The 26,077-nt window shown below is 41.4% G+C and overlaps 1 protein-coding gene across 1 annotated transcript in view; it reads right to left on the reverse strand.

The window, feature by feature from the left end:
• The window catches only part of LOC115904111 (transmembrane protein 263-like), a 200,049-nt gene extending 175,061 nt beyond the window's left edge, over window positions 1–24,988 (reverse strand). The window contains exons 1-2 of the mRNA XM_030949242.1: window positions 24,847–24,988; window positions 11,208–11,298 (exon numbers count right to left, since the gene is read on the reverse strand). Of these exons, the coding sequence (XP_030805102.1) occupies window positions 11,208–11,298; window positions 24,847–24,852 (97 nt within the window). The 5' untranslated portion in view covers window positions 24,853–24,988. The remainder of the gene's footprint in view (window positions 1–11,207; window positions 11,299–24,846) is intronic.
• Window positions 24,989–26,077: the final 1,089 nt, after the last annotated feature.

Consider the following 26,077-nt stretch of genomic DNA (forward strand, 5'->3'; position numbering starts at 1 on the left):
AAAACATCCTGCTGCTGACTGAGAAACGAGGAATTGTTTCCACGGCAAGGATCCTAACAAGGAGGTGAGGTTAAAAGTCTTGTAATAAAGAAGGCAGTGACAAGGGAAAATAGGCTTTATTAACTCTCCAAGTGTCATTTGTGAAATTATTTAGTTAATTATGCAATAAGCCCAGACCCATTCTTGCTGTTTCGGAATTAATGCTGAGGAAAACCGCAAGTGCAACCGTGCGATGGGATAAAAGCGGCAGCGTCGCGGCTGCCGCCAGGCCCGGGGAGGGCGGGCGGCCCTCGGCAGCCCCCTGCTGGGCCACGGAGCCGCCCGGCAGCGCCCGAGCCCGAGCCCGCTCGGCATTCCCGCTCCGCGCCGAGACACACCGCGCTGCCCGCAGGGGCCGACAGCCCCCAAACACAGCGGCCGTCACCGAGGGCGGGCTGCTTGAGCGACGCGGCTCTAAGTTGCTATTTGCAGTTCCCACATTTGGTCGGGAGTGTTTTAACTACGCAAGACAGCTGAATAAAATGTTTGAGCAAATATCGGCAATACAGCAGTGACCTGGGAAGGTGCCGACGCAAGCTCAGGAGAGCAGCGGGTGAAGCCTGTCCCAGCGGAGCCGTGCAGGGCAGGCTGCGCCAGCCCCTCCCTGCGGCACGCTTGGCAGCCGCTCCTCAATTTAGTTTTAAGTGTTTGTTTTTAATCGCACATGTCGGCATGCCGGGTGGTTAACTTACAATGTGTCACACAAAACAAGAACAAGCCTCCCAGTTAATCAAATACCAACAAAACGTCTCATGTCATATTAATGCTACTTGGATCAGACCCAGGAGGAGTAAAAGCCAAGATCCCTCTGCTTTCCTCACTATCTTAATCACTGTGCTACACACTGAAGTTGCTAGAAACACGAACATCAAGAGCTGACCTCTTGTATGCTATCAAAAAGAGGTTTTAAGTGATGCCTGTGGCTGCATCTCTTCCTCGCTAGAACAACGGGGAAGCCAGGGGAGCTCTGCAGCACACACATGACTCCAAGCCCGTCCTTGCGGTCCATACAAGCTCACAGACACATAACAGGTACGACTCGGCTGGACAAGGCACCCTTCAGTCTCTGAATCGTGGGAATGATGTGAAGGTTCACTCACTCCAGTTACACTCCCTCCAGACAGAGGCATTATATCTCCATGGGCACTCAGCAGCTTTTGTGCTGGCACCCAAGCACACGTGGCCACGCACTGGGGTGAAACTGGTAACCTGCAGCCAGAGCTGAATGCAAAATATCTCTTTCAGGAGCTGTGTGAGCACATGTTAAGCTTAACCCAGCGACCAAACTGTTTTTTAATTACAGCTGGGTTCAGGTAGTCACAATCTTTTAAACATCTCCAGATATCACAGAAAACAGATTTCTCTAAATAAAGTAGATTCTGAAACAAAAATCAAACTTTGTAAATGTGGTTTTTTTTATCCTTTTTCAATGTAAAAGTACAAGATCCATAGACTGGAAGAATTTACCCACTTCCCTGATCAATTGAGTCTAATATTTGGAGAAACAAAAACAATTCTCAAGATGCTAGGAACAAACTACTGCAACAACAGTAACATTCTCAAGCTATAAAAACACTAAACCAAACGTAGAGTCTCAATTTGCATTTCCCAAAGTGAGCCCTAACTTTAACATATTGTACTAGCAATTAAATCTTGGAGGTTTGTTCTTTGGCTTTTGTAGGGGTGAGTGGGAGGCACTGGGTCTTTTACAAAATTACACTTTCCAATAGTAGATACACCTGAACAGCTGGCTCAGCCAAAGAGGATGAGTTCATGTAACTAACTAGAATTATCCCACTTCTTTTTCCAAGAGATACAGGGGAAACCTTTCCCCTTTTTAGGGGAAAACGAACTAATAAATAAAAAAAAAAAAACTCAAAAAACCCAGAACACATCACTACCACGCACAAATCTCCAGAGAATTTGGGAATATGGGGAAAGAGGAAGGAAACAAACAATAGTTTTGGCTTTGAACTTCTGCACAGGACAGAACTTTTATTATTTTGATTACATCTTTAAGTAAAATTTGAGTTTTGGAAAGGTAGAAACAGTAGAGGTCAACAACATTGCCCGTTCCTTAGAATCTTAAATGGATGAACTGGTATTCATTAGGTGAATGCCTCACTTCAAAAATGAGGTCTCATTTGCTAAGAAATAAAGTAAGTTATAGTTCAATACTATAAATCTGTTCGTTCAACTGTAACAATATTGCAATATACTCATTTAACAATCCCATATGCTAAGACCCTCTCACAACTCACAGAAATATCATGGCCAAATTTTTAGCATTATTTGCAAAACAGATGTAATATTTTATATAAAGAATACTCACTTCCTTTTGCATGGCAACTAGAAAAATACATTCATTTTTCATAATACAAGATCCAAAAATATAAAGCCACTTAAACTTTTTAGAGTAGGTATATCCTACAGAATATTACACACTTTGGGCAAAACTTGAAACCAGTAGTATGTTACTGGTAGAGAGAGGGCATAACAGGAGACAAAACATAGCCTTAGATAAATTCTCTCACTACACAAGTATCAGATAGATAGAAAAAGGACAGATTCCCCATAATATGTCAAAGAAATGTATCACAATAGCTTAATAATCCAAAACATTAATAAGGAACATGCATTGGTCTTCAGTGTGTTCACAAAATAAAGAAGAGATAGAATTACACATGCCCATACTAATGCCAGACCATTTTCTGTAAAAATTGCTCTAGAATTCCACCCAGTTTCAAATTAGATTATTTTCTCCAAGAATATTATCCTAGAGGATGAGCAAACTGACACAAGACCCCTCACTTAACAGCTCATTCATAAGTTCATAAACAGCCTTGAAAAAAACCTATTCCTCGGGATCAGATTGGTTTTTGTGATCCAAGATGATCAGTCCAGAAGAGGCCAGATTGATGCAATTGTGCAATCATACTGGTAATCAAAGTAGTGGTTCAAATTGTTCACAAACAGCTGAAATCAAAGCAGGCAAGCCAGGCTGAGACTACAGATGTTTATGAAATGTTAACTGGGCATTTCACTTGGTTCTGAGGAGAATTAACAGCCTCATGTACCGACCTTATGATTTAATTGCCTGCTATAATACTCTGATAGTTTAGCAGTTCAAGATATCATCATTGTTAACACACTGATATATTGATTCAATTTCACTCCTGACCTGGATTTACTGCATTGCTCATTCTTATTTAGTACTTCAGACTGTAGCTATATATAAAAGCAAGACTTACTTGACTCTTTTTAGTCCATTAGGAACGAGCAAGAACTGCTTCCTTTTTCAGCTTCCAAACAGGACTGATAACTACAAGCCTGAAAGATTGATTGTGCTGCTTTTGGCTGGGGTAGAGTTAATTTTCTTCACAGCAGCTGGTATGGGGCTATGTTCTTGATTTGTGCTGAACACAGTGATGATAATATAGAGATGTTTTTATTATTGCTGAGCAGGGATTACACAGAAAAGCCAAAGTATTTTTTGGTTTTCATACTGCCACAGTGGTGAGGGGACTGGGGATGCATGGGAGGTTGAGAGGACACAGCCAGGACAGGTGACCCCAGCAGACCAAAGGGATATTCCAGACCAAATGGCATCATGCTCAGCATATAAAATGCAGGGAAGAAGAAGGAAGTGGGGGATGTTTGGAGCTATGATGTTTGTCTTCCCAAGGCCCTGCTCTCCTGGGGATGGGTGAGCATCTGTCTGCCCACGGGAAGCAGTAAATTAATTCCTTTTTTTGCTGTGCTAGCATGCACAGCTTTTGTTTTCCCTATTAAACTGTCTTTATCTCAACCCATGAGTTTTCTAACTTTTATCCTTCCGATTCCCTCTGCAAGCCCAGTGATGGGTGAGTGAGTGAGCAGCTGCGTGGGCCTTGGCTGCTGACTTGGGTTAAACCACATCATCTATTTAAGAACAATTGTCTGCATCTTAATGTTAATGTATTTGCCCCCCTAAATAAAAAATACATAGTAAAAGAACATATATTCTTTCACACCATTTCATATATCTCTAACCAGTATAAAAACAGTGACAAATGTCTGCCACTTCAGCCAGGTAGTAAGATACACAGTAGACACCTCTATTGCTAGAAAAAAATGCATTCACTAGTAATTGACCAAGATACATCTTCTGACAGAGGTCTCCCGTTGACCTTTTACACTGAAGTATCTTTTCATTTGGATCTCACACTTTTTTTTCAGCTACTGTCCCCAGACAAATGGTAAAACTACTGTTGCCCCATCCAGTGGGTAAAGACCCTCAGGGAAAACCAGATGGCTACTCACAACACACTTCACAACATCATTGTATTAACAAGATCCACTGATAAAAGGTTTCCCACACTTAAGTTATGAGAACCTTTCTTCTGCAATCCACCAGGCACTTGGAGGCTATTTATGCTGCCCTTAACAGTGTATGCTGCACATACATACAACACTTAGTGACAGAATGATATGCAGGGCATGGAGTAGGCTAGAAAAAAGGGATGCTGAGCTGTCAAAGGAACCTCTTATTAAAACATATGAAAATAGTGGAGAGGAAAGGGTAGGACATAGGGAGAAGTGGAATAAAAACAATTTAAATAGCTTTCATGCTGTTTGTAGAAGACAATGTAACATAGCTGCTGAATGGAAGATGCCTGTTGTCAGCAACAAGCATACACCAACAGGAATACAGATGGGTGGGGGCTGAGAGAGGGAGAAAGGGGTACACACAGACACTGTTTATTAATCACATTTCAGATTGTCAATTTCCCCCAGAGAACTAAATTAAACAAAGCAGGAGTAAGCCAATATAGCCAATGGAGAATTTAAAGAAGAGCCTCAGCTTTACTGAAACAATGATGATAAATTTAATAGAAACACATTAGAACTTTTGATGGATATGAAAGTGTTTTATAATCTAACAGAAATACTAAGCCAGACTTTGTGCACAAGACCGAGCTGACACTACAGGTCATTTCTTTTGCAGAAACAAGAACTGGTTTGGCCAACAGAAGAGCATGGCTGCAAGGAATCGTGCCTTAGAGACAGATGATACTGAAATGCTGCTCTTCAGCCTCAGGGCATTTACAGAAGTAGCTCAGGAAATGCTTTTACAGATGAGAGGACACACCAGGTACATAAAGTCCCAGTTCTAAAGAACAGACAGCCTCACTGCTCATTTCTTTTTCTGCTTTTTAAGAAACCTGCTTTTCTGTTTAAGGTTATCTGACAAGTCCAATCACCTTTTTGAGGACTCAAAAAGACCAAAAAAAAAAAAAAGAAAAAGAGAGAAATTGACAAGTTATGTATCAGGCAAAGTGTTGTATTATTTATACATTACGATCACAATTTCTGATTCAATTTTCAAGTATCTTCCACCTATAAAAGCCCAAAAACTTACAGTTTGCTTTTTCACCATCCTCATCTATAAAGAAGAACAATGATTTCTATTTCATACACAAATAATACTGTGGTTCAAGGAAGGCCAAACTACTTGACTAGAGCCACAGACTAAGTCAACAGTAGAGTTAAGAATCATAGAATATCCTGAGTTGGAAGGGACACAAAGATCAAAGTCCAACTTCTGGCCCTGCACAGGACAACCCCAAGAATCACACCATGTGCCTGAGAGCACTGTTCAGACACTTCTTGAACTCTGTCAGGCTTGGTGCTGGGACCAGTTCTCTGGGGAGCCTGTTCCAGTGCCCAGCCATGCCCTGGGGGAAGCACCTTTTCCATACCCAAGGCAAACTTCCCCTGACTCAGTGTCTGCCCCTCCTCTTCCTCTCACAATAAAGTTGCAGCCTGTGATGACGTCTCCCCTCAGTCTTCTCTTCTCCAAGCTGAAGGAACCAAGAGACCTCAGCCTCCCCTCATATGGCTTCCCTCCAGGCCCTTCATCATTCTCATGACCCTTCTTTGGGTGCTCTCTAATAGTTAAATGTCTTTCTTACACTATGGTGCCCAAACTGCACACAGGACTTGGGCTGTGCCAGAACAGAGTGGGGCAATCCCCTCCCTCGCCTGGTTGGTGATGCTGTTCCTGATGCACCCCAGGGCATTGTTGGCCCTCCTGTCTGCCAGGCCACACTGCTGGGATAGATTATAGTTGTCCCTTTCCCAATCTTTTGCTTTTGTTACATGACCACAGAACTGCAGAGGTCAATCCAGGCTGACTGGCAATTAGACAAAAAAAGCAGATCATTTAAAGAGGTCCTCTGTAGAAGGATTTGATTGTGGGACGTTATGAGGCAGCACACTGAAGAGAGAGGTTTGACTCAGGAAAGTAGAGGAGGGCTTAGCAGATACCACAGCTCTGCATCTGCCAGCTTCACAGAACTTCAAGACACTGGTCTGGTAGACTACATACACACATACCTACCTAGGTATGTAGTACACTACACTAAGGCACACAGGCAACTTTGTTAAGTTACTTTACACAAGAAAAGGCAACAGAATTTAGCAGAAAGCTTGATACTTGAAAGGAAATTGAACTGCTATTAACTGCCTCATTTTCCAAGGTCATTTCTTTGTGGTTCTTTGGATATGGGCCGTTGGGAGACAGACACGCTAAATATAACTTGCAATAAGAAAATGCAAAACAGAACAGATAAAGTTTGCAGCATTTAAATATTGGTATGGCAATTGTTGCAGCAGACATTTTGACCTGAAAAGGCATGTTCCTCTGGCATCTGCTGGTTTCAATAAACTGTCATATTCTTATAAGTGAATACACCAAAATGATGTTAATAGTTTAATTAATTTCAGACATTTCAAATGGATGGTAGTACCTCAACCGAAACACAACTGTACTTGATTTTAGTTCGATCCATACAGATCTAGGTCAAATGCTGGTCTCAAAACTCAATTCTGAATGAGCAATCCACAAAACTCCCAGATTCTTTGGATTGGAGATTCTCAAACTGTGGATAAGGAGTCCTAAAGCTTCCTACACAAGCATGCAATATAGATTTATCCTGCAGAAGATATAAAACAGCAAAGACTACATGCCTCCACGGAGGCAGATTATAAGGCTCACACAAGATACTAGGTTCTAAACTCCTGCAAATCATCTGATTTACAGTAACTATCTCTGTGTATTCTTTACCCACAGCAAGTGTAAAACAATTTGAATTAAGAACACCACAGTTATTTGGAAAGGAAATTTCCCAAGATCTGTTATATACTGCAGAGCTGCTAAGACCCATTGCTTTTAATAAAACTTTACTCCACAAGGCCCAATCTGCAACAAAGAAGGAACATCTCTGCTGGGTCTGAAAACTACAGAAGAGGTAGCAGACAGTTCAGACACAAGACTCAGGCTTATTGCCAAACTGATCATAGTAGGTTGATAAAATCTTCATGCTTAGTACTTAAAGGCCATGGAAGAAAGCACTAGTTTGTATACTCCCAACAGGGACTATCACTGTTAATCAGTGGCATAGCTTTGCAACTAGACCATGCCACCTTGAAATGAGCTTCAGTATATGCAGCACTACTTAGTAATGCAAGGCAAAACAAACTACAGCCATGCCCCAGTATCAACAAACAGACACTCCTGAAATGCATCGTTTTTAGCAGTTTGACAGAATAAAACTACTTTTCCCACAAAAATTAGTGTAATAAATGGGAGATATATGCAGCAAAGAATATACTGAGATAACCTAATGGAGAATGTCACAGAAGATTTAATCACCACCAAATTTCATTGCTACCACTTTTCTTGATTAATTCAATGGAAAAGGACAGAAAAGTGAAGTGATCATATCAATTAACACTGCACTGTATTAAATGATCAGCAACAGAACTCTGAAGTGGAGAATAAAGAAACAACAGATACACCTAGGTATGGCTGTACTTGAGTGACTAAATCTAGTTCTCTCACTGCAATCACATTTCCATTTAACATTCAAGATCACACAAAATCTACATGAAAGTAGCTCAGACGTGTAGCAGCACAGATAAGCCATGGTGAATTTCTTGCAAAGAAGGAAGCAGTTCATACCATTTAGAGCAGTGCGCTCCCCTGCAGAGCCCACTGCCCTTCACCGGCTGCTGATGGCAAACCAGCCCTACACAGCCTGCTCTGTAACGTGCTAAGCACACCAGCACTCCAGATGCTAATTGCTACTGCTCCCCTGTGCCTGCCTTTCAAATGAGGGGATAAAAAAAAGTATGTCACAAGGATCATAGTGATACTAAAGATGAAGGGAGAATAAAAAACCCCCGTGAATTTGGCAGATGGATCACAATGTCAAGAGGTAAATTATCATTAGGGCATAAACAGCCCTCCTGCGGCAGAGTGTGGGAGCTTTCCCCGTAACACCGCACAGCAGCTCGGGGAGAGGAGCGAATAGCTTTGAGCCCTTTCTGCGGGCGGCGGGGCCGTGCGAGCGCTGCCCGGAGCGCGGGCTCGGGCATGGCCGGGCCTGCAGCGCCCCCGCGCGGCCGCTCCTCACGGCGGGCACCGCGCGGCAGCGCCGCCCTGGGAACGCAACCTCGCCACCGAGCTTTCGAAAAGCCCCTTGCGGCATCTAATGCCATGCGCGGGTTCCGGCAGGAGCTGCACTTCTAACTCATTTACTCTGCTAACTTAGGGAAATACACAAACCAAAAAAAAGTTAATAGCAGCAAAACAATCAGATTCAGGTGACACACAAATACCAGCCTCTGTCTTGGCATTTCTCTTGCCTCAAACGCTGCCAGGCTGCCACACTGCACTTGGGACCAACGTCTGCTATTCCATACCAGCTGTTACCCACATAGACACCTACTCCATTTAGTTATGCACATGGTGGATGTGTAAAATTGTCCCATTATTTGTAGAAGGCCATTATGCTGCACTGTTTAAAAATATGACAATCCATGAAGGGAAAACTTTTATTTTATTGCAATATGTACATAGAACAGTGCTTCCAATTCCCCTCCTTTCAGAAGGGCAGTAGATATGCTGTGCAAGATGGGAAATGAAGTTACTATGATGCCATCTGGGGAAAAAATGGTTTAGTCCTAGAGAGAGAGACTCTGGAGAACCTTCCATCCCTTAGGCACTCATTACCAGAAGGCAAGCAGACATGGTCTCCAATTCATAGATCCCAGGAAACAAGACTGCAGTAGTCACAACAACATTGTTTTACGTATTGCAAAGCATCTGATTTAACTAGGAAAGTGCTGTCAGAAGAAACAAGAAATCTGAAGAGCAGCAAAGATAAGATAGTACTCTGAATGGTATTTAAGTCAAAGGACTTCAGAGTTGTTTTTTTCCATGAGGTATTTGCAATGATTGCTGCAACTACATGTTCTTTACAGTGATTCTGGTAGGTCTGTGTTGGTAGACAGCAGCTTCTAAGGAACACTTCTGTTACTCAACTCCACCAATATCCAAAGTCAGCTATAAATTCAGCATAATCCTGATTGCTCTCCTTCAGGACAAATTTTCCACTTCTTCTGCCTAGCAGACTCTAGTTTCAGTTGTGCTCTCAACATCCCTCCTATTTTGCTACCCTTGAGGTCATTGTAAATTCAAAAGGTACATACTGAGCTCAGACTTTATCTACTGTATCACTGCTCAATCAAATCAGCTCAACTGCTACAGTTCTTTTTCCTCACACCAGCAAAGTGGGTATATCCAGACCACATACTTCTCCCAGACCATCCAATAAGTCACAGAAGTAGACTATTAACACCAACATATTTCACTGTCATTCAAACCAGCAGGGTTGCAGGCAGAAGAACTTTCGTTTTAAAAAGTTAGTTTGAAAAATACTGAGACACATTGAAAAAACCTCTTTTGATTATACAAGTAAAAGCCACAGTCCAAAATCTATGCCTATTCCTGATAAACTGATGGATTTTACATTCCAGGATATAGTCTCCAGGCTCGTGTAATCATCAGCTTCAGCTAGTGACCAGAATTCTTACTTCAATGAACTGTCATTACATGCTGACTTAGCATTGCTTACAAAGTAAGGAGAGGAAGGGAATATTAATATTATATCCTCCAAGTATTTATAGAATAATCACAACATTCTCCACATTTATTTCCTTCTGGCTTTATAAGAGCTGCAGAAGAAACCTACCTTCCACTTACCTCTATATACTGGAATTATCAACACAAAGTATATGAAATGGCAGAAGGAGAAATTACAACTTAATAAGAAAACTTTAACAGAATGCTCAACAAGAAGGGATGGGAGCAGCAACTTCCTAAAACCATCCACTTGGCTCATATTCCCTTTAAGAATGGCTGTCAGTATAAATGCTGTATCAGCATCTTTTTCTCTTAAAGGAAAAATATAAAACACATTTATGTTTCCCAGAGACATGTCATGGTATTTTAACAGTAAGTTGCTAATAAGAATCTCAGCACTCTCTGGGTTGTTTAAGCCATCCACAGTGATTATGAGTGATTGTGTTTTAGAAGCCAATGAACTGAAGGCAAAGCTCAGGATGTATTATCACTTGCAGCAATGTTAGCAGCTTCTATTCAAAAGCAAGCAACACCTATTTTGCTGCATATATTCAATGTCTGTGACTTTTGCACATTGGGCAAAAAAATCTGTTCCCTGTATAAATCCAGGGCACGTCATTGCAAACAAGGTTTTTATTTAAAATTGGCATCTTTGAGCCTCCTGCTGACGGACAGCATCTCATTGCCTCCTCCTCAGATGGCTAAACTGGCTTCCAAGAGAGACCGTGAAAAGAAACAAAATCACTAGAATACCTAACTTTGACAAGTCTCTGCTGGGGACAATTTCAATAGCAGGATGCTGCAGAGAGAGGTAAAGAGAGAAAAGAGGACTGCTTAGGAAGTCTCCCCTAATGAAGACACAAAACATCACAAATAAGACAGTAGAGGAAGCATTTTATTCCTAAGCCTGACGACAGGATGATCAAGCAGGACAGTTTTAATCAGAAGCCATATTGTTAAAGAGAATGCAGAACTGTGTCTGCACCTCAGTGGGTAAAGCCTTCCTTTGAATGCAAAAAAAGGCTTAGGGGCTGGCTAGACCTCTGGCTGGGAGGTTGGCTAAACTGTCAGCTCTGACAAAGCTTTACCCCTCTCAGAAAACAGGCCAGTACAAGTCAGACAGATAAATCAGACTTCTTGGCCAGAACGTTTTCTTCAATTGATTGCAAAGAGTTTACATTGAGTGCCAGCACTGTACCTTCAGGAGGCTCTTCCCGCAGATGAGGAGGCAATTCTTCACTTGTAGGCTCAGTTTCATCATCCACCATCTGTGTTTCTAAGCTAGGGCCCTGCAGAACAGAATAGCAAGAGGAGGTAAATTGCAGAAAGTTCAGACAGGAACCACAAAAATGGTTACAGGACTAGAGAATATGCCAGCCAGTAAGGACACAAGGAGCTCACTTTAGCTGATGAGAAAGAAATAGCTGGGAGATTTGTTTGCAGTCGAAACACAGAAAGGAGAAACTTAAAAAAATACACCATAAAAAAGAAAAAAAAAAGACTTTTCACAACAGCACATGAAGTTACAAGGGTCTGAATTTCTTAACTGCCTGAAAACCAGTGAAGCACAATTTCTAAATTACTATTTCCAAAACACATAATGCGGTAACACATTAAAATTTCCATTTATCAAGGATAGCAGCAGACCCACCATCAACTGGAATTTTTGGGAAAAAACCTTCTCTTTGTTTTATCAAGACTAGATTCTGAAATGTCATTTGTTTCAAAGGAAAACAAAGCAAACTGGTTTACAATCTTCTAAGCTATGCAGGTCCATTGACTGTGGAGTTTTCCCCTACATACTCAATACATCCAATTATGCCTCCAAGTGTAATATGCCAAACTAACCATTCCTGAAAAACTACTGGGCTACCCTCCCAGGTTTTGCATTTCTATGTTCCAACCTTCTTGATCCTGTAAAGAGTCTGCAATGTTACTGCTGGAAGGATATGAACAGAGTTAAAAAGATTTGCAGCTGAACTAACTTTACACACACAATATTTTTATTACATGTGGAGCTATAAAAGTGTAGTTGCTTTTTCAGTTTCAAACAATCACAGGAAAAAAACCCCACCATCTTCTTCCACCCAACTTACATTTTTTTTTTAAGTTACAGAAGAGTAAACACTAGGCATAGCTAGAGGGCTCCCCTAAAAAAAGCCTAATTTTCTTTGCAATGCTAGTACAGTGAAGAGTACAATGACAAACTTAGCAGTCATTAGGAAATGAAGCTTTTGTGCACTTTGAAAACATGACTGGGTTTGTAGCCTGAACTATCTGAAAATGTGTACTAACATACACAGCTGGAATGTTACAGAAGTACAGCTGGTACATCAACAGCTTGCAAAACGTTATTATTTTAAGTTAGGAAGAAAAGGGGCTCATGGTCCTAAAGCTGCAGTATTTAGTTTCATTCTCTCCAAACCCTGTGACTGAGAGGTTACCTCAACAGCATTGGCTACTTTCTCTTTTTCCTCAATTTGCACATTATGAAAAGTAACACACTTGTCAAATTCCATCCTTTGCACAAGTAGCTCACATTTTCATCCATTCTCCATTTTTTTCAACCAAATGGACATGAAAACAAAGTACCACCTTACTTTTCAGATGTTTTACAGCAGGGAAAAAAGAGACCACCAGGTGAAGTGTACAGGTCTACTGTGATGGGGCCAGGGTCAGACCCTGGATTTCTGCCATCCATGACTATGCAAGTTTTACCTAGGCTATTGACCTATTTTGCCTTGTTTAAAAACACACAATATCAACAGTGCCCACCTTTGGTCAGTGGAGAGTTCAAACATTAAGTCATGCCTTGTAGTAGCCATCACAGAAAGGAAAGAAAGTGTTTACCACATGGTACAGATGGGAAAGTAGTAAATTGCCTTAATCCAATTAAAAAAATAATCCCAGGAGCCAGTAATCAACATCAAGATTCAACTATCTCCTCACTTCAACTAAATAATGTGGTCCAGATTTTAAGAACATGTAAATAATTCTGGGTAAGAGGAACAAGTTGAATACAAAGTATGTATTTGAGTAAGTTTCTAAACCAACTGGCAATATGTGAATCGACACTTCTTTCCTACCCATCACTGCCACAGAGAGAAAAGAAAATAGGAAGGAGAGGCTACAGCAGTATACCAGATCAGAAGATTTATTTTTCATATAAAACATGCGGACATGTAAGATACGAGGCACCAATGTGTGCCTTGGAAGCATTCTGAACCACAACTATGGAACTCCTAAACTAGAAGAGGTCTTGAAAATGAATCCTGTGCCTGTACTTTCTGGTTTACAGCAATAAAATTACTTTAATTTCTTAAAACAAGTAAGACCTATCTGCACATACTAGCTATATGCTGCTCAAGGAGACAATCCAACTTCCAGGGACTATAGAAATGCCCGCAAGAAAAGCTTTGTCTTCCCTTCTTCAGAATAGTCAGCACTCTCAATTTCCTAAGAGACAAACCTGCTCAGCAGCTTCTCCCAATGACAGCCCATGATAAGTAGTGCTCCTTTGGGTTACAGTTGTTGTCATCTACATAAATACAAAGAGGATGCAAAATGCTACCCAAAGTGAGTGGTGGCATTATGGCTTTTTCTTCCTCACATATGAACTTCTACTGCTTGGTGTTCACCAGCAATACAGTGTTCCAGTATGGTGGATATCACCAACAACACTTACTCCGAAACAAAGATTTATCTTAGTTGAAGGTCAGCCTTGTACCTAAGCTAGTATTAACAAATCCATCTGTGAAAAAAAAGAGCTCATTACAGACCACCATGGCTGAGACGCTGTTTGCCATCCCCAATTTTCCTCAAATTCAAAACTTTTAACAGTTGCTACTGGAATACTACAGAAGAAAAATGCTCAATACAAGACTACTGCTTCTACAGAACATGCTGAATATCTAACAGAAACGACCAGAATTTTTGAGGATTTTTTTTTCATTACTCAAAACCACTTAATCATAACACAGCATATTTTAACTGTAATTAGCATACATTTCTTGTATGGTTTTGAGAATTTTTCCCAAACAAAAAAAATATTTACAATTTTTTTTCCCTCAATTTAATGTTAAAAAGGAAAATAGTCTAAAGTGAAGCATGGGCATGTCAGGCAATCCCCAATTTTAATTTTTTCAAGAACTCTTTTGCAAGAAACTTTTCAGTCTTGAGATTTCCTAGTTGCTAAAATAAAGTTAGAAATGTTTTCTACAGAGTAACTCCAGTTCTCAGTTCACTGATATCTTATCACAATATATTATTGTGTATGACACATCATACCTATGATACAGGGAGCTGTTGAAAGTAGTCTTGTAAATATCAGTTTATCAGACTTCAGCATGTCTGTCTAATCACTGAGGTCAGTGAATAAGTGTGCATGGTACTGAGATTCACTAATGAAAATGTGAAATAGTTAACAGTAGATGAAACTCTGGGTTCTCATATACATATCCATGAGTAATATTTAAGGCTCAAACACTGACAGGTGTCATTAAGAAGATTACAAACTGTCTTTACAATAGCTTTTTTCTTGTGTTAGTGTGTCCATTGCTTTTTTAGTTACATCTGCCGAATTCAATTCACTGGACCTGCTGCAAGCTTGGTAATCAACATTTACCATATCTACAGTTCTGGCAGCACAGTCATCTATAGCAATCAAAAAAAAATCCAGGAAATTATCTTCTGAGGAGGTTTGTAACTATGCTAAGGTTGAGTCCAATAACTTTGTCTTAACCCTTCTTTTTACTCTATCATTTCAAGAATGAGGCACCAGTTACATCTCCTTTTTTCATTCTTAAGGATCCATGACAGACAAGTAGGGGAATGAGATGCTCACAACTGTGGAAGTTATTGGCTTGCAGGTTCTATAATAATCCTCTGGAGCTGCAGTGGTGGCAGAAGGACTGTACACAGATTGCTTCTGCTTTGACACTCCCTCAGGAGCATCTGGGATGCAGGAAGGTGTATCAACAGTTCAGAAACATCAGCAGATATTACTGTACAATATTCTTTCGATTATTTAGGGTTTGTACAGCCTCTTAAATTGGGAATGAGTTTCCATTCCTCACTAGAACCACTGGAGCACAAACTTCAACAGGTATTATTACAGAAAGTTAGGTTATGGCACAGAGCCTAAGAATATATAACTAAGAAAAGCGGTCTTAGCTCTTCAAAGACAGTCCCTGCCCTCAACAAGCAAGCACTTCATACAATTCCTTGATGAGTACTTGACTAGGAGCACCATTAAGGCTTAGTGGCAATTTTTCTGTCATATTTTAACACCATCTCAGAGCTGAACAAATAAACTCAAGCAGAGGCAACACTCATCCTTCCAAAATGAAGTTAAAGACATGAGATTTCAAGATAGCTCACTCTGTCCCTGCCAACAGTTTCAATGAACTCTTAAGGAAGCTGAAAAGCTTTGTATGAACTCAGCAAATGATAAAGATCAAAATCCTATAGGAATTCTCACAGAAACTGAGAAACATACAATCCCCTGTTCTGATCACACTGCATGACTACTGACCTTGCAATGCAGTTTAACCCAAATGCTATGGACTGCTGTGACCTGGCAAATTAGTGTTTGTGGATTTATAATGTGTTTCATAGAAGGCTATGTATTTATGGTAGAGAGGGCTGCCAGTACTGAACCAAACAAGTGTGACAAATTGCATACAAGCATTTCAGAGTATACCTCATGCTCTTCCACAGGATACAGTATTTTGAGTATAATCCTGACCAGAAGTTCAGCTATACGGTCAGATTTTCAGTATAGTTAAAGGCTGTACATTTTACAAGCGCCATAGTAAATGCATCCATGACAGAAAGCAAGTTCCTATCCAGTCAGGGTCAGCATTTTCCGCAAGGTACAGAGTTATGTTTATGACACTGAAACCAAGAGCTCCATTTATCACCACGTTTGTACTAACAAGTGATACCAGCATGCTCAATCACACAAAGAGTCATACCACCTCAATCTCAGCAGAGTAATAAGTACTCAAAATACCCACACAGTACAGGAGCAATCCCAACACCAAGCGATAAGAGCCAGCTCATTTTGCTCGTAAGTCAATACCAACATGAGATTGTCACTGCAAATGCACCAATATGGCTCAGCTTTCTAAAGAGTCATCCCAAAGCAACCAAAAATCCTCCCTGCACCACCACCACTTTTAGGCCTTTTAGACTCTACTTTTGTACTTGGCATTATATTAATTATGGTATATAATCGTAAACTGAAGTCCATCAATTGACTGTTCATTGAGTCAGGAATTCATTTTGTTAATGAGTAGCAAAATACAAAACTCCAAAACAAAGTTCAAGAAGGGCAACTGTGAGGGAGGGCAATCAAATAAAAAAAAAATTATCTTGTGAAAATTATTAATGAAATTTAACAAGTTTGGGACAAATAATTTCAAATTTCCTTCAGAGAACCATGTATCTTACAATTCTGCTCCTTCTCACCATTCCTGCTCCACTCACAAAAGACAATTTCTTTTAAATCCCCTACCATAAGCAGAATTAGAAGAAAATACACCATGTAAATATCCTTCTCCATTATACTCAAACTTTTAAGTAATCTTTTCCCCCTTTCAGAACAGAAGCTGGAGGAATCTAAAGCTCATAAGCATGGATTCAGCAGCAGTTTACTGTCTCAGTTGAGACTACACTTTGGAAAGAATTCTAAATTCTGCAGCTTTAGCTACTACTTTCCCTGTGCATTTTCAAGTGAAAATGGTATTTATTTCCTGATCCAAACCTTCCTATTCCCATTCTTGCTTCTAAACACTTTATTCCAGTTTCTCCTTTCTGACATTATTTTTCATTAATTTATATTCTGGACTTGAGCCTAGAACCTTACTTCTTCCACTGTAAGAAACTGCCTCATTCCTCCTAAAGCCTCTCCTTAAGAGCCCAGAAGGTCAGACTTGCTTCTTTCTATGCAAATCCTCAGCTGCCAGCATAAATCACATGTCCTCTGTCCTGCCTAACAGTGACTTTCAGACCTGGTATTCTATGTAGGCACAAGTCCAATAAAGCAATTAAGCAGAGGAAAATTTGTGGCAGCCTAGGCTTCATACCTCCACATCTGTGATTTCACTTGTAAGCTTCCCAGCACAGGTCCAATGCCTTTTTTATATTGTATCAAATATACATCAAGGGGTAATCATAAAGATTAGATGTACCCCTAAAGAATGACAAGCCTCAGTATTTCTTTCTGTGTGAAGAAACAAGTGAAGTGTCCCCAAACACAGGACAGTTTGTTAAGTGCTTTGGGATGCTAAAGTATCCCAGTGAAAGCATGGGTTATTTATGTATCAGGTTTAAAGAATACTTATTTCAAATCCACAAGACTAAAACCCAGAGTTTCCTGCACATTAGCATACTTTGCCCCTTCCTAACACCACAAAAATCAAAATCCCAGCTCTTCTCATCCCAACTTCACTTTCTGCAAATGTGTGAGAGATGATACATGCTATGACTGGGCTGGATGTTTGCAGATGCCAAAAGGCTTGTCAAATCCAATAACAATGAAACTGACCTTCATCAGGCTTTCCTAAAATGACATCATTAATTGTTGCCCTATATATTAGAGCAGTGCACGGCAACAGTTCTATTATCATTAAGCTGCAAGGATCCCATAGCCTCTAAACTTCATACCTTCTTAATGCTTCTCATGGAGCAGCTCCTCTGAGCAGTGACTCCTCTGGATCCTTACCGCAGCCATCTGACTCCTCTTCTTGGTACACCCTTTTATGGCACTTGTTCTCATTAGTTACAGATGTTCTTAATCTCTAGTAATTAATCCCAGCTGCAACTCATGGAGGGGTAAGATTACATTCTACTGCCCCCCCTACAATTAATGGGACAGTTAATGTGAGATCTCTCCTCTATCCAGTCACTGTTATAAAGTTTCTCAGACCTCATCTTGGCTATTTCATGTTTAAACAAATTACATTGTTCCACCTTCCATATCTGAAAATGGCTTGTGGCTTACAACGCACTTTCTGCTTTTTACAAAATTACATAAGGTCTCAATTCCTACAGGAAAAAAAAGGGGGGCTATTGTTTAAAGAAAAATAAAAATTAAACAACCAACCACTGGGTAGGTAGTTCAACATGGTGATAACCTTTTCCAGGGAGCTGAGGACCTACAGGTCCTCTTCAGCTGAAGCACATAACCACCCAACCATCACCTTATTCTCTGCTGCTCAGACACTGGGAACAAGTTCACAACTATCACTGTACTTTTGTTAGGCAGTTTGCAGCTGCAGCTTTTACTTCAGCAATGAATTTTCAGCACTTTAAGGAATTAAGACTTTAATTTAAAGTTTTCTAAATGCAATAGAAACATTCCATTGAATCTGCCATCATTATTGATTGCACACCCACACCTTTGGGATTTCCAATGTCAGTTGGATTTTTCCTGCAGCAGGAATAAAATTGATCTGCAACCATGAACTTTTTTTTTTCTTTCCTCTATGTTTAAGAAAGCCTCTTGATGGATGCTTTGCTTTTAATTTTGCAAAACAAAGTTCACTTATAATGAGAGCTTCTGTGCCAGGTTCCAGCCCAAGGGGAATTTGAGTTGCGGTTATAAATCCCCTGGAACGCTAAAGGAAAGTACAGAAATAGAAGTGCTGAGGATGAGAGTAGTATAACATTGTAGCACTTTGTTCAAAGTACACTGTAACAAATAATAGAAAAGTTGTTTAGATTACTTGCTCTTTTCTGAGTTTGGACAAACACATAAGGGAGGCTACAATTTTAACACTTAATTTTGTCTTGACAACAGGACCAGTGGAGAGAAGCAATGAGAGCAAGATTTAATGTTGCAAATGCCAAGTCAAGATTGTGTTCTGTTCTCGGCAGAACAGTCAAATCCTATTTTTACAGCAATAAAACAACTTTGTACTGTCAGTAATCCAAATTAGGGTTTATTTGGCATAAATAAATTTTCAAGAGTACTAATGACACCACAGTCTATTCTCCATTCAGCAAGCCAGTAAACTGATGGTTTACACTTTCCATCTTCGTATTTTGTACAGGACAGCACCATTTATACAACAAACAGCCGATACAGTCTGCTCAGTGGTAGACCAGACAGTCCTAGATTTTGAATTAATTATTGTATTCAATTTTGTCTCAATCGATCATTTATTTTCCATCTGGATTTCACCTACTAAATCAATGTTAGCACAGAAAGAATGTAAGAGCGGTTTTCAAAACCTAAACCAAGTAAATCACATTCCATTTGATCATGTACTGACCTGGCCCAAAGAGAATAACTAACATACTATACTATATTATACTATAACATATTATAACTATACTGTAACATACTATAAATGTACTTCTCCAGCTTGGTCCTTAACACACATATTTAGTGATTAATGCCAGCTTTAGTCTGCCTGAATAAATGAGATAATGCACTCTACAGACAGAATATTCTCCATTTTCCCAACACGAGGTGGAAGTATCACTCTAGGGAGCTGCAGGCAGCATGAGAAATTTGTCTGAAAAATGAGAAGTCCTTTGCCTAATAATATAGGCATATATGACAAAGGTCATTAAGATTTTCTCAACCATGCTAGAGACTTATAATGTAATACCCTTTTCACTATCCTCAGTAGGGTCACAATAAATAAAAAAACAACAACAACAAAACCTGATGGAAAGACGCATTAAGCAGAATTCTATAACTATGGTTTCATATGACTCAATTTCCATGCATTTATTTCCTTAGAAGTGCACTACTACTGTTTTAGCTTTAACGAGCTGAAATTTAAGTAATTTTTGAGAGCTTTTACAGCTAGAACATCAGAATTTTTACTATTAGACTTGAATTCAAAGTACATAAGCATATATACAGCTTGAAAAATATGAGCATTCTCCACCAAAAGAGTCACAAGAGACATCACTGCAAGAGTTTGAAACACAAGTCATCTTGCCAAAAATCTTAATTTCCTTTTTAAAAATTCAACTAAAAAAAAAGCTGCAAATCCATTTGAAGTTAAAAAGTTGTTTCAAAACACTCAAAAGTAATTTTAGATGCTAGAAGTTGAGGATAAAGATAAAATATTTTATTCAGGACAGAACTTACTCCTATCCTTGTTTCATTAGGTATTTCAAAATCCATTTTCTGCATTTGGTAATTAGCTAGGAGATTGCATTATGATTTATTTATCACACACCTTTTAGATTTATTTTGTTGATGGCTAGGTAGTTAAATATTTCCTTCCTTACAAATGAGTTTTGAACTCACATCAGAGCTTTTCAAGATCAGTATTGCTTGTCATTCTATGCACTTGTTGCAGTGCTTTAAGGAAGAAACATTTCAGATAAAATATTTACTAACTCTACAGAACAAAAGCTACATCTTCTGCTATTGTTAAGCCCTGCAATTTCACACCTAGCCTGCACAGTCGAAACTTGACAGCTAGAAGCACTGCCAGCAGTAACAGCCCCTTTATTTCAGGCTCCATAGAGAGCTCCTCTTCTCCCAAACTCACTCCAAGAAGTAGTAAGAAAGGTCACAACTTGCTGCATACAAGATTCCAACCAGAGTTACTACACTCAGCAACCAAATACCCATCAGATGGGAAAAACACTTGATCATTATGAACACAAGCAACACACAAGTAAGAATTCATTCAGGAAGCAATAGCTTTTGGTAACTGCTGCCTTCTACTTTGAAGATCTGTGAGGTGCAAAGGTTCTCCCTCCAAAATGCTTTTAGAATGAATCAAATCCCAAGAATTGCAGTAGACCTTGAGCAGCTCTGCAGACATGTTAAGACTAAGATTTACCAGCACCAGCACAAGCCACTTCTGTGACGCCTGCTCAGTTCAATCAGAACATTCTTTTGAAGAAACTTAAGAGCTCTACTATTTGTCCCATCTATGTAGGAATAGCCCTCTGCCCAGAACTTCAAAGGTATGCAACTCTTTCCCATCTCTCTGAAATTCAGCTGAAATTTGAAAAAGAAAACCACTACAAGGTTTGTAAGGCAGTTCAGAAATAAAGAAAAACAGATGTGACCAATCACAGGCAAATATTTCAATCAAAATTATCTACAGAACATGTACTCCCTATTCTATGTACCTTTATGTAACTTTTACTCTATCGCTTACATTCATGCTCCTCCTCATTCCTAGACCACATTTAGGACTATATGCTAGGAAAACAAAATATTACTATATACTCCATGGAAAGCAATAACTCTTGTCTCTTCCTTTTATAAGCTGTTCCTTTCCCAAGCACTTTTCATTTCAACTATAAAGAGGCCTGCTAAACAAGATTGGACACATGTAACAAAAAAGATTACATATACATCATTTTGACAGGACAACCCACAACATCCTTAAGGAACAGAGCTGTCTGTAAACACAAGCAAGAAAAATATTTACTTGAGCTTTCTATAAATTTGATACTGCATCTTCAAAATATCTTGCCTTATTCTGATCTCTAAGATTTATCTGTCAACACTCACTATCACACACAGTCAGAAAAAGAGAACTATAGGCAGTAAGTTCACATTCTTTCTCTTAAATATAGCTTTAAGTTTCTCAAAGTAAAATATCACATTTATGACACTTGTCATATTCCAAACTATATAACTTAACTGTGAGCCCATGCCAAAGCACCATAAGCTCTCATTCTACTTTGGACAATCCTTTCAATAAAGAGGCGACCAGCTACTTAAATCACATCCTGAGCTTACTTTCACAAACAAGAACTTCAATATGCCCTGCCACTCTCAATGCCTTTCATGTCTCTGATTTTGGATTTAGGTTAGCCCAGTGACAGCAGCAGTGTTAGAAGCAGTCACCCCAGCAGAAGCATACCAGGAACTATCCTAATGCCTCATTCACCCATTGAAGATACAGCATGAAGAGGTTCTGTTGGCAAGGGCACAAGAACCTTCTCCAGCGCTGCCTAAGACTTGAGAAATCCAGCATTTAGCCACGAGAGATGAATACTGGAAAGATACTGTGTTGTGGGACAGAGATTAGCAGCTGACTGATAACCAAATCCCTGCCTATCTCCCCACTGCCCTAATAAATGGAACTGCCCTCCCCACAGGACAGACATGTTACCCAGACTCCTAGTGCAGCCTGAAAAGGTGTATTTCCTTGCCATCAGGACAATCTGCCCTTGAAGGAAAGCAAACTTTATTGACATATTCAAAAGGTATCACTTATTACTACACACAGAAAAGGTCCACTTCCTGACACAATCTGAGCTGCTTGCCTCTCACTCCTGTCCTATAAATCAGGAAAAAGGAATTTAGCCAATTTTGTACTTTGCATAGCCTGGAAGAGCACAGAGAAACCATCCTTCAGCATAGACACAGCTCAAAAGACATGGGAACAGAAATAAAGCACACATAAAGACTATCCTGAATCCAGTCCAGCTTCAACACCAAGTTTTAATGCATTGCTTTGCCATACTACTTTACATCACTCTACCTTTTCAACAGGATACTTATTAAGTCATTGTTTTAAAAATAAACTACATCAGGCTTTAGTTTCCGCAGTAATGATCAGCATTAGTAATGGATCCTGAAAGGATCACTTCTACAGCAGAAGAACACCCCTGATATTACCACTTCCCTTTGTCCGCTTCTTCCCTTCCCTAAGCAGGCAGACCATTTTGACACACACTAGCATTAACCTGTTTTCTTTTGACTGCTCTGCCTTCTCAGCAACATGCTAACCAGCATCAATGAATTCGGCATCAAAACCAATGCTGCCAGAAACACACGAACTCAAATCTATTTCCCAGGATATAACAATAGCTAGGGGAGAAATTGACACAATGACTTTTGAAAAGCTTAGTTTTGATGTCTTCCCTGCAATGATCAAATCCTTAAACTCGTTTTAAAGTCACACTGAACTACTCATGAGCAGGCCCATAAAAGGGATTCAGATCCAACTCACACCACACAGACACCTCCTCCTTCCCTTCACTTCTCCTTTCCTCACCCTTTTAAAGGGGTGAAAATACTGCACATTTCAATGGGTTCCACTTGTTAAATGAAAAGATAATTATCCCCACCCGCAGCTTAAGAATTTAAATCATGCATCTGCAATGATCTTACCTAGAAGAAACTTGAAGCAACTCCTACAGCAAAAAGTGGCACACATGGAAAGAAATGTGCCCTGAAAGAAATTACCCACTCTGAGAAAAAAGTGAAGCCTTTTATACTGAAAAGCTCTACACAGTGCTTATACCTGGATAATGATTGGTTAAAAACAAACAGATTACTTTCCCCCAAAAACACTCATTTTCCTTGCAGTCAGAACATGATTCCACTCACATCTTGCTGTATTTTGGATGAGCTTATCTTGAATAGCCATGAGCTTTCCCTACTCTAGTAGGGCAAAAAAGGAATTCAGCAGAAGTAATGGGCTTAGCAAGAATAAGCAGCTGTTTACTCTGAGTGCAATAAAACAGAAGCTGAAGGAAATCTTTTCAGTTTTGACCTCAAACTGGATGTACTGCTCACACAGCACTCTGAGGTTTTTGTTTTACAGTGTAAGTCAACAAATCACCCAAAGCCATAGTGCTGTTTATCAATAACGCTCTCAATACATACTTTTTATTATCCTACACTATTGGAACCAAGAAACACTCAGAGAGAAAGAAAAAAATACACATTTTACTATCAGGCTTTGTACAAATGCACAACAAAATATACACTGCACAAAAGGACACACTATTTTTACATATATTTATTGCATGTATGCAAAGGCTGCCCCTTTTCTTTCACCCACCAGTTGAGCAGATATTATGATTCAGAGCCCCTGGTGCCCAGAGACAATTGCTAAGCCCAGTGACTGCCACACGTGCACTCCCCAGAACCCAACACCTGCACAAGCTGATGAACCTCTAACACACACTTGACTCAGAGGCTTGGAGGAAGGCCTGAGCCAAATTTCTCCATGAGGATTGGTACAGACCTATACAGTTTCTGCCTCAAAAAGCTTATAACCTAGCTAACACATTTTTTATTTTACTGCTAGACAAATTCAGGAGACAGGGAATGCCTGGTGTGCCTCAAGTTTCAGACTGATTAATGAGAGAAAACCCCTTTAAAAGTCACACATCTGAAAATTACAGAGATATGACAACATAAAGTGAAGAAAAAACAATACAACAGCATTACTGACTCCTAACCAACACAACAGAAGACACAACCTCATCTCTGAGTGTTACATATTACTGCTTCTATAGTCCAGCCAGCCTCAGCACCCACACCAACAATCGGCTCAGGTTACACATTCTCTAACCTAACAGTTTTCCACAGCAAACTACGGGGAAAGGCGACGTTCCCCGCCAGGCTTAGGGAAGGGCCTGCGAGAGCAGCAGCACAGGTGAGCACCGGGGCAGCCCGGCCGCACAGCAAGGCACGGCCCCCAGGGCCGCGGGGCAGCGAACCGCCCACGAGATGCTGCGGATGAGGGAAGATGCCCGGGGAAGGAGAGCAATTTCCCCGTGGAGACACCAGCCTGGAAGGGCAGCGGGGGCAGGCAGCCTCCCCCTGCTCCCACGCTATTCCCTTCTCGTCTCAGCGCCGTAGGAAACGAGCCGGGTTTTAATGGAGAGAACGGGGGATTCTTTCCAGGGAGACGGACCCAAGAAGCGACACCGCATCCCCCGCGAAGTTGGAAGCTTCTGGAAGTTGTGTACTTGGTTACGAGAGCGCACGGCCGCCGCCACCTCCCACCACAGGTTACCGCCGGGCCCGGCCCCCGCCCCTCGCCCCCCCGCAGCCGCCGCGGCCCAGCCGAACCCCCCGCCCCGGGAAAGGCTGCCAGCATCACCTTCATGCCGCGTCGCCCGGAGCACCGCCCGGCGGGGATGCAGGGAGGGCGGGCGGCCGGCGGCTGCGTGCCCGTCTCCCCCGGCGCTGGGGCTCCGGCTCCTCCTGCCCGATGTAAACACACACCGGCGGGCGGGGGGAGGCTGGGCCGGGGGGCAGCGCCATGGCAACCCGGCCGGAAGAGGAAGCGCGGGGGTCAGGGGCGCCATGTTGGTGGGGGGCTCACGGTGATGCTGCGGAGGGACCGGAGCCGGCACCTCACAACGGAGCCGGGGCTCTGCGCAGCCCGCACCGAGACACACCCCCCCCCTCCAGGCAACACCGCTGCCTGACACGGCAGGTGAAGTGCTTCACCTGTGGGACATGCTGGCCCCTTCCAATGTGCAGTGTAAGCTGCTGGGAATGCAGCGAAGGGAGATGAATTGACTCAGCCTTAAAACATGGAAGCAGCAGCGTTGGTTTGGCCAAGATGAGGAGCCAGTTCTCCGAGCTCTGCCCTCACTGCAGGCTTACTGGCATTCACAGAATCAAATAGAATCAATTAGGTTGGAAAAGATCTATGAGATCACTGAGTCTAGCGTAAGCACCCCCGTGTCAGCTAGCCCATGCCACTGAATGCCACATCCAGTCTTAGCTCCAAGCATGGTGACTCCACCATGCCCTGGTCAATCCGTTCGGGTGTCTAACCACCCTAATTGTAAAGAAATTCCTCTTAATGTCCGACCTAAACCTCCCCTGGTCTAGCTTGAGACTATGTCCTCTCATCTTGTCACTTGTTACCTGTGAGAAGGGACTGACCCCCAGCTGGCGACAGCCTCTGGTCAGGGAGTTGTAGAGAAAGGTCACCCTGAGCCTCCTTTTCTCCAGGCTAAACATCCCCATGGCCCTCAGCCGCTCCTCACAGGACACTCACTCCAGACCCCTCAGCAGCTGGACAAGGATCCCGCTCACCAGCTGGGTGCCCGGGAGGGCGTGGGGCTCCCGAGCCCTCTCCTCCCCCATCCTCAGCCAACGGAGCATGGCTCCAGCCCGCAGGATGGGGGCTGTGCCCATGCTGCTGCTTCACACGAGGGAGTACAGTTTGGTGGCAAAGATAAAAGAGTCTGGACATCATCTTTGGCATCTAAAGTTTTATTTCTCGTGTGTTCCTTTAAAACTATCACTGCACACCACACACACACATGGGTAGAAGCATGTTCTGCTAGCAGATGGTTTGGTGCAATGAGGGAAGC

The sequence above is a fragment of the Camarhynchus parvulus genome, chromosome 5 (genome assembly GCF_901933205.1).
Source record: "Camarhynchus parvulus chromosome 5, STF_HiC, whole genome shotgun sequence".
Lineage (NCBI taxonomy): Eukaryota > Metazoa > Chordata > Aves > Passeriformes > Thraupidae > Camarhynchus > Camarhynchus parvulus.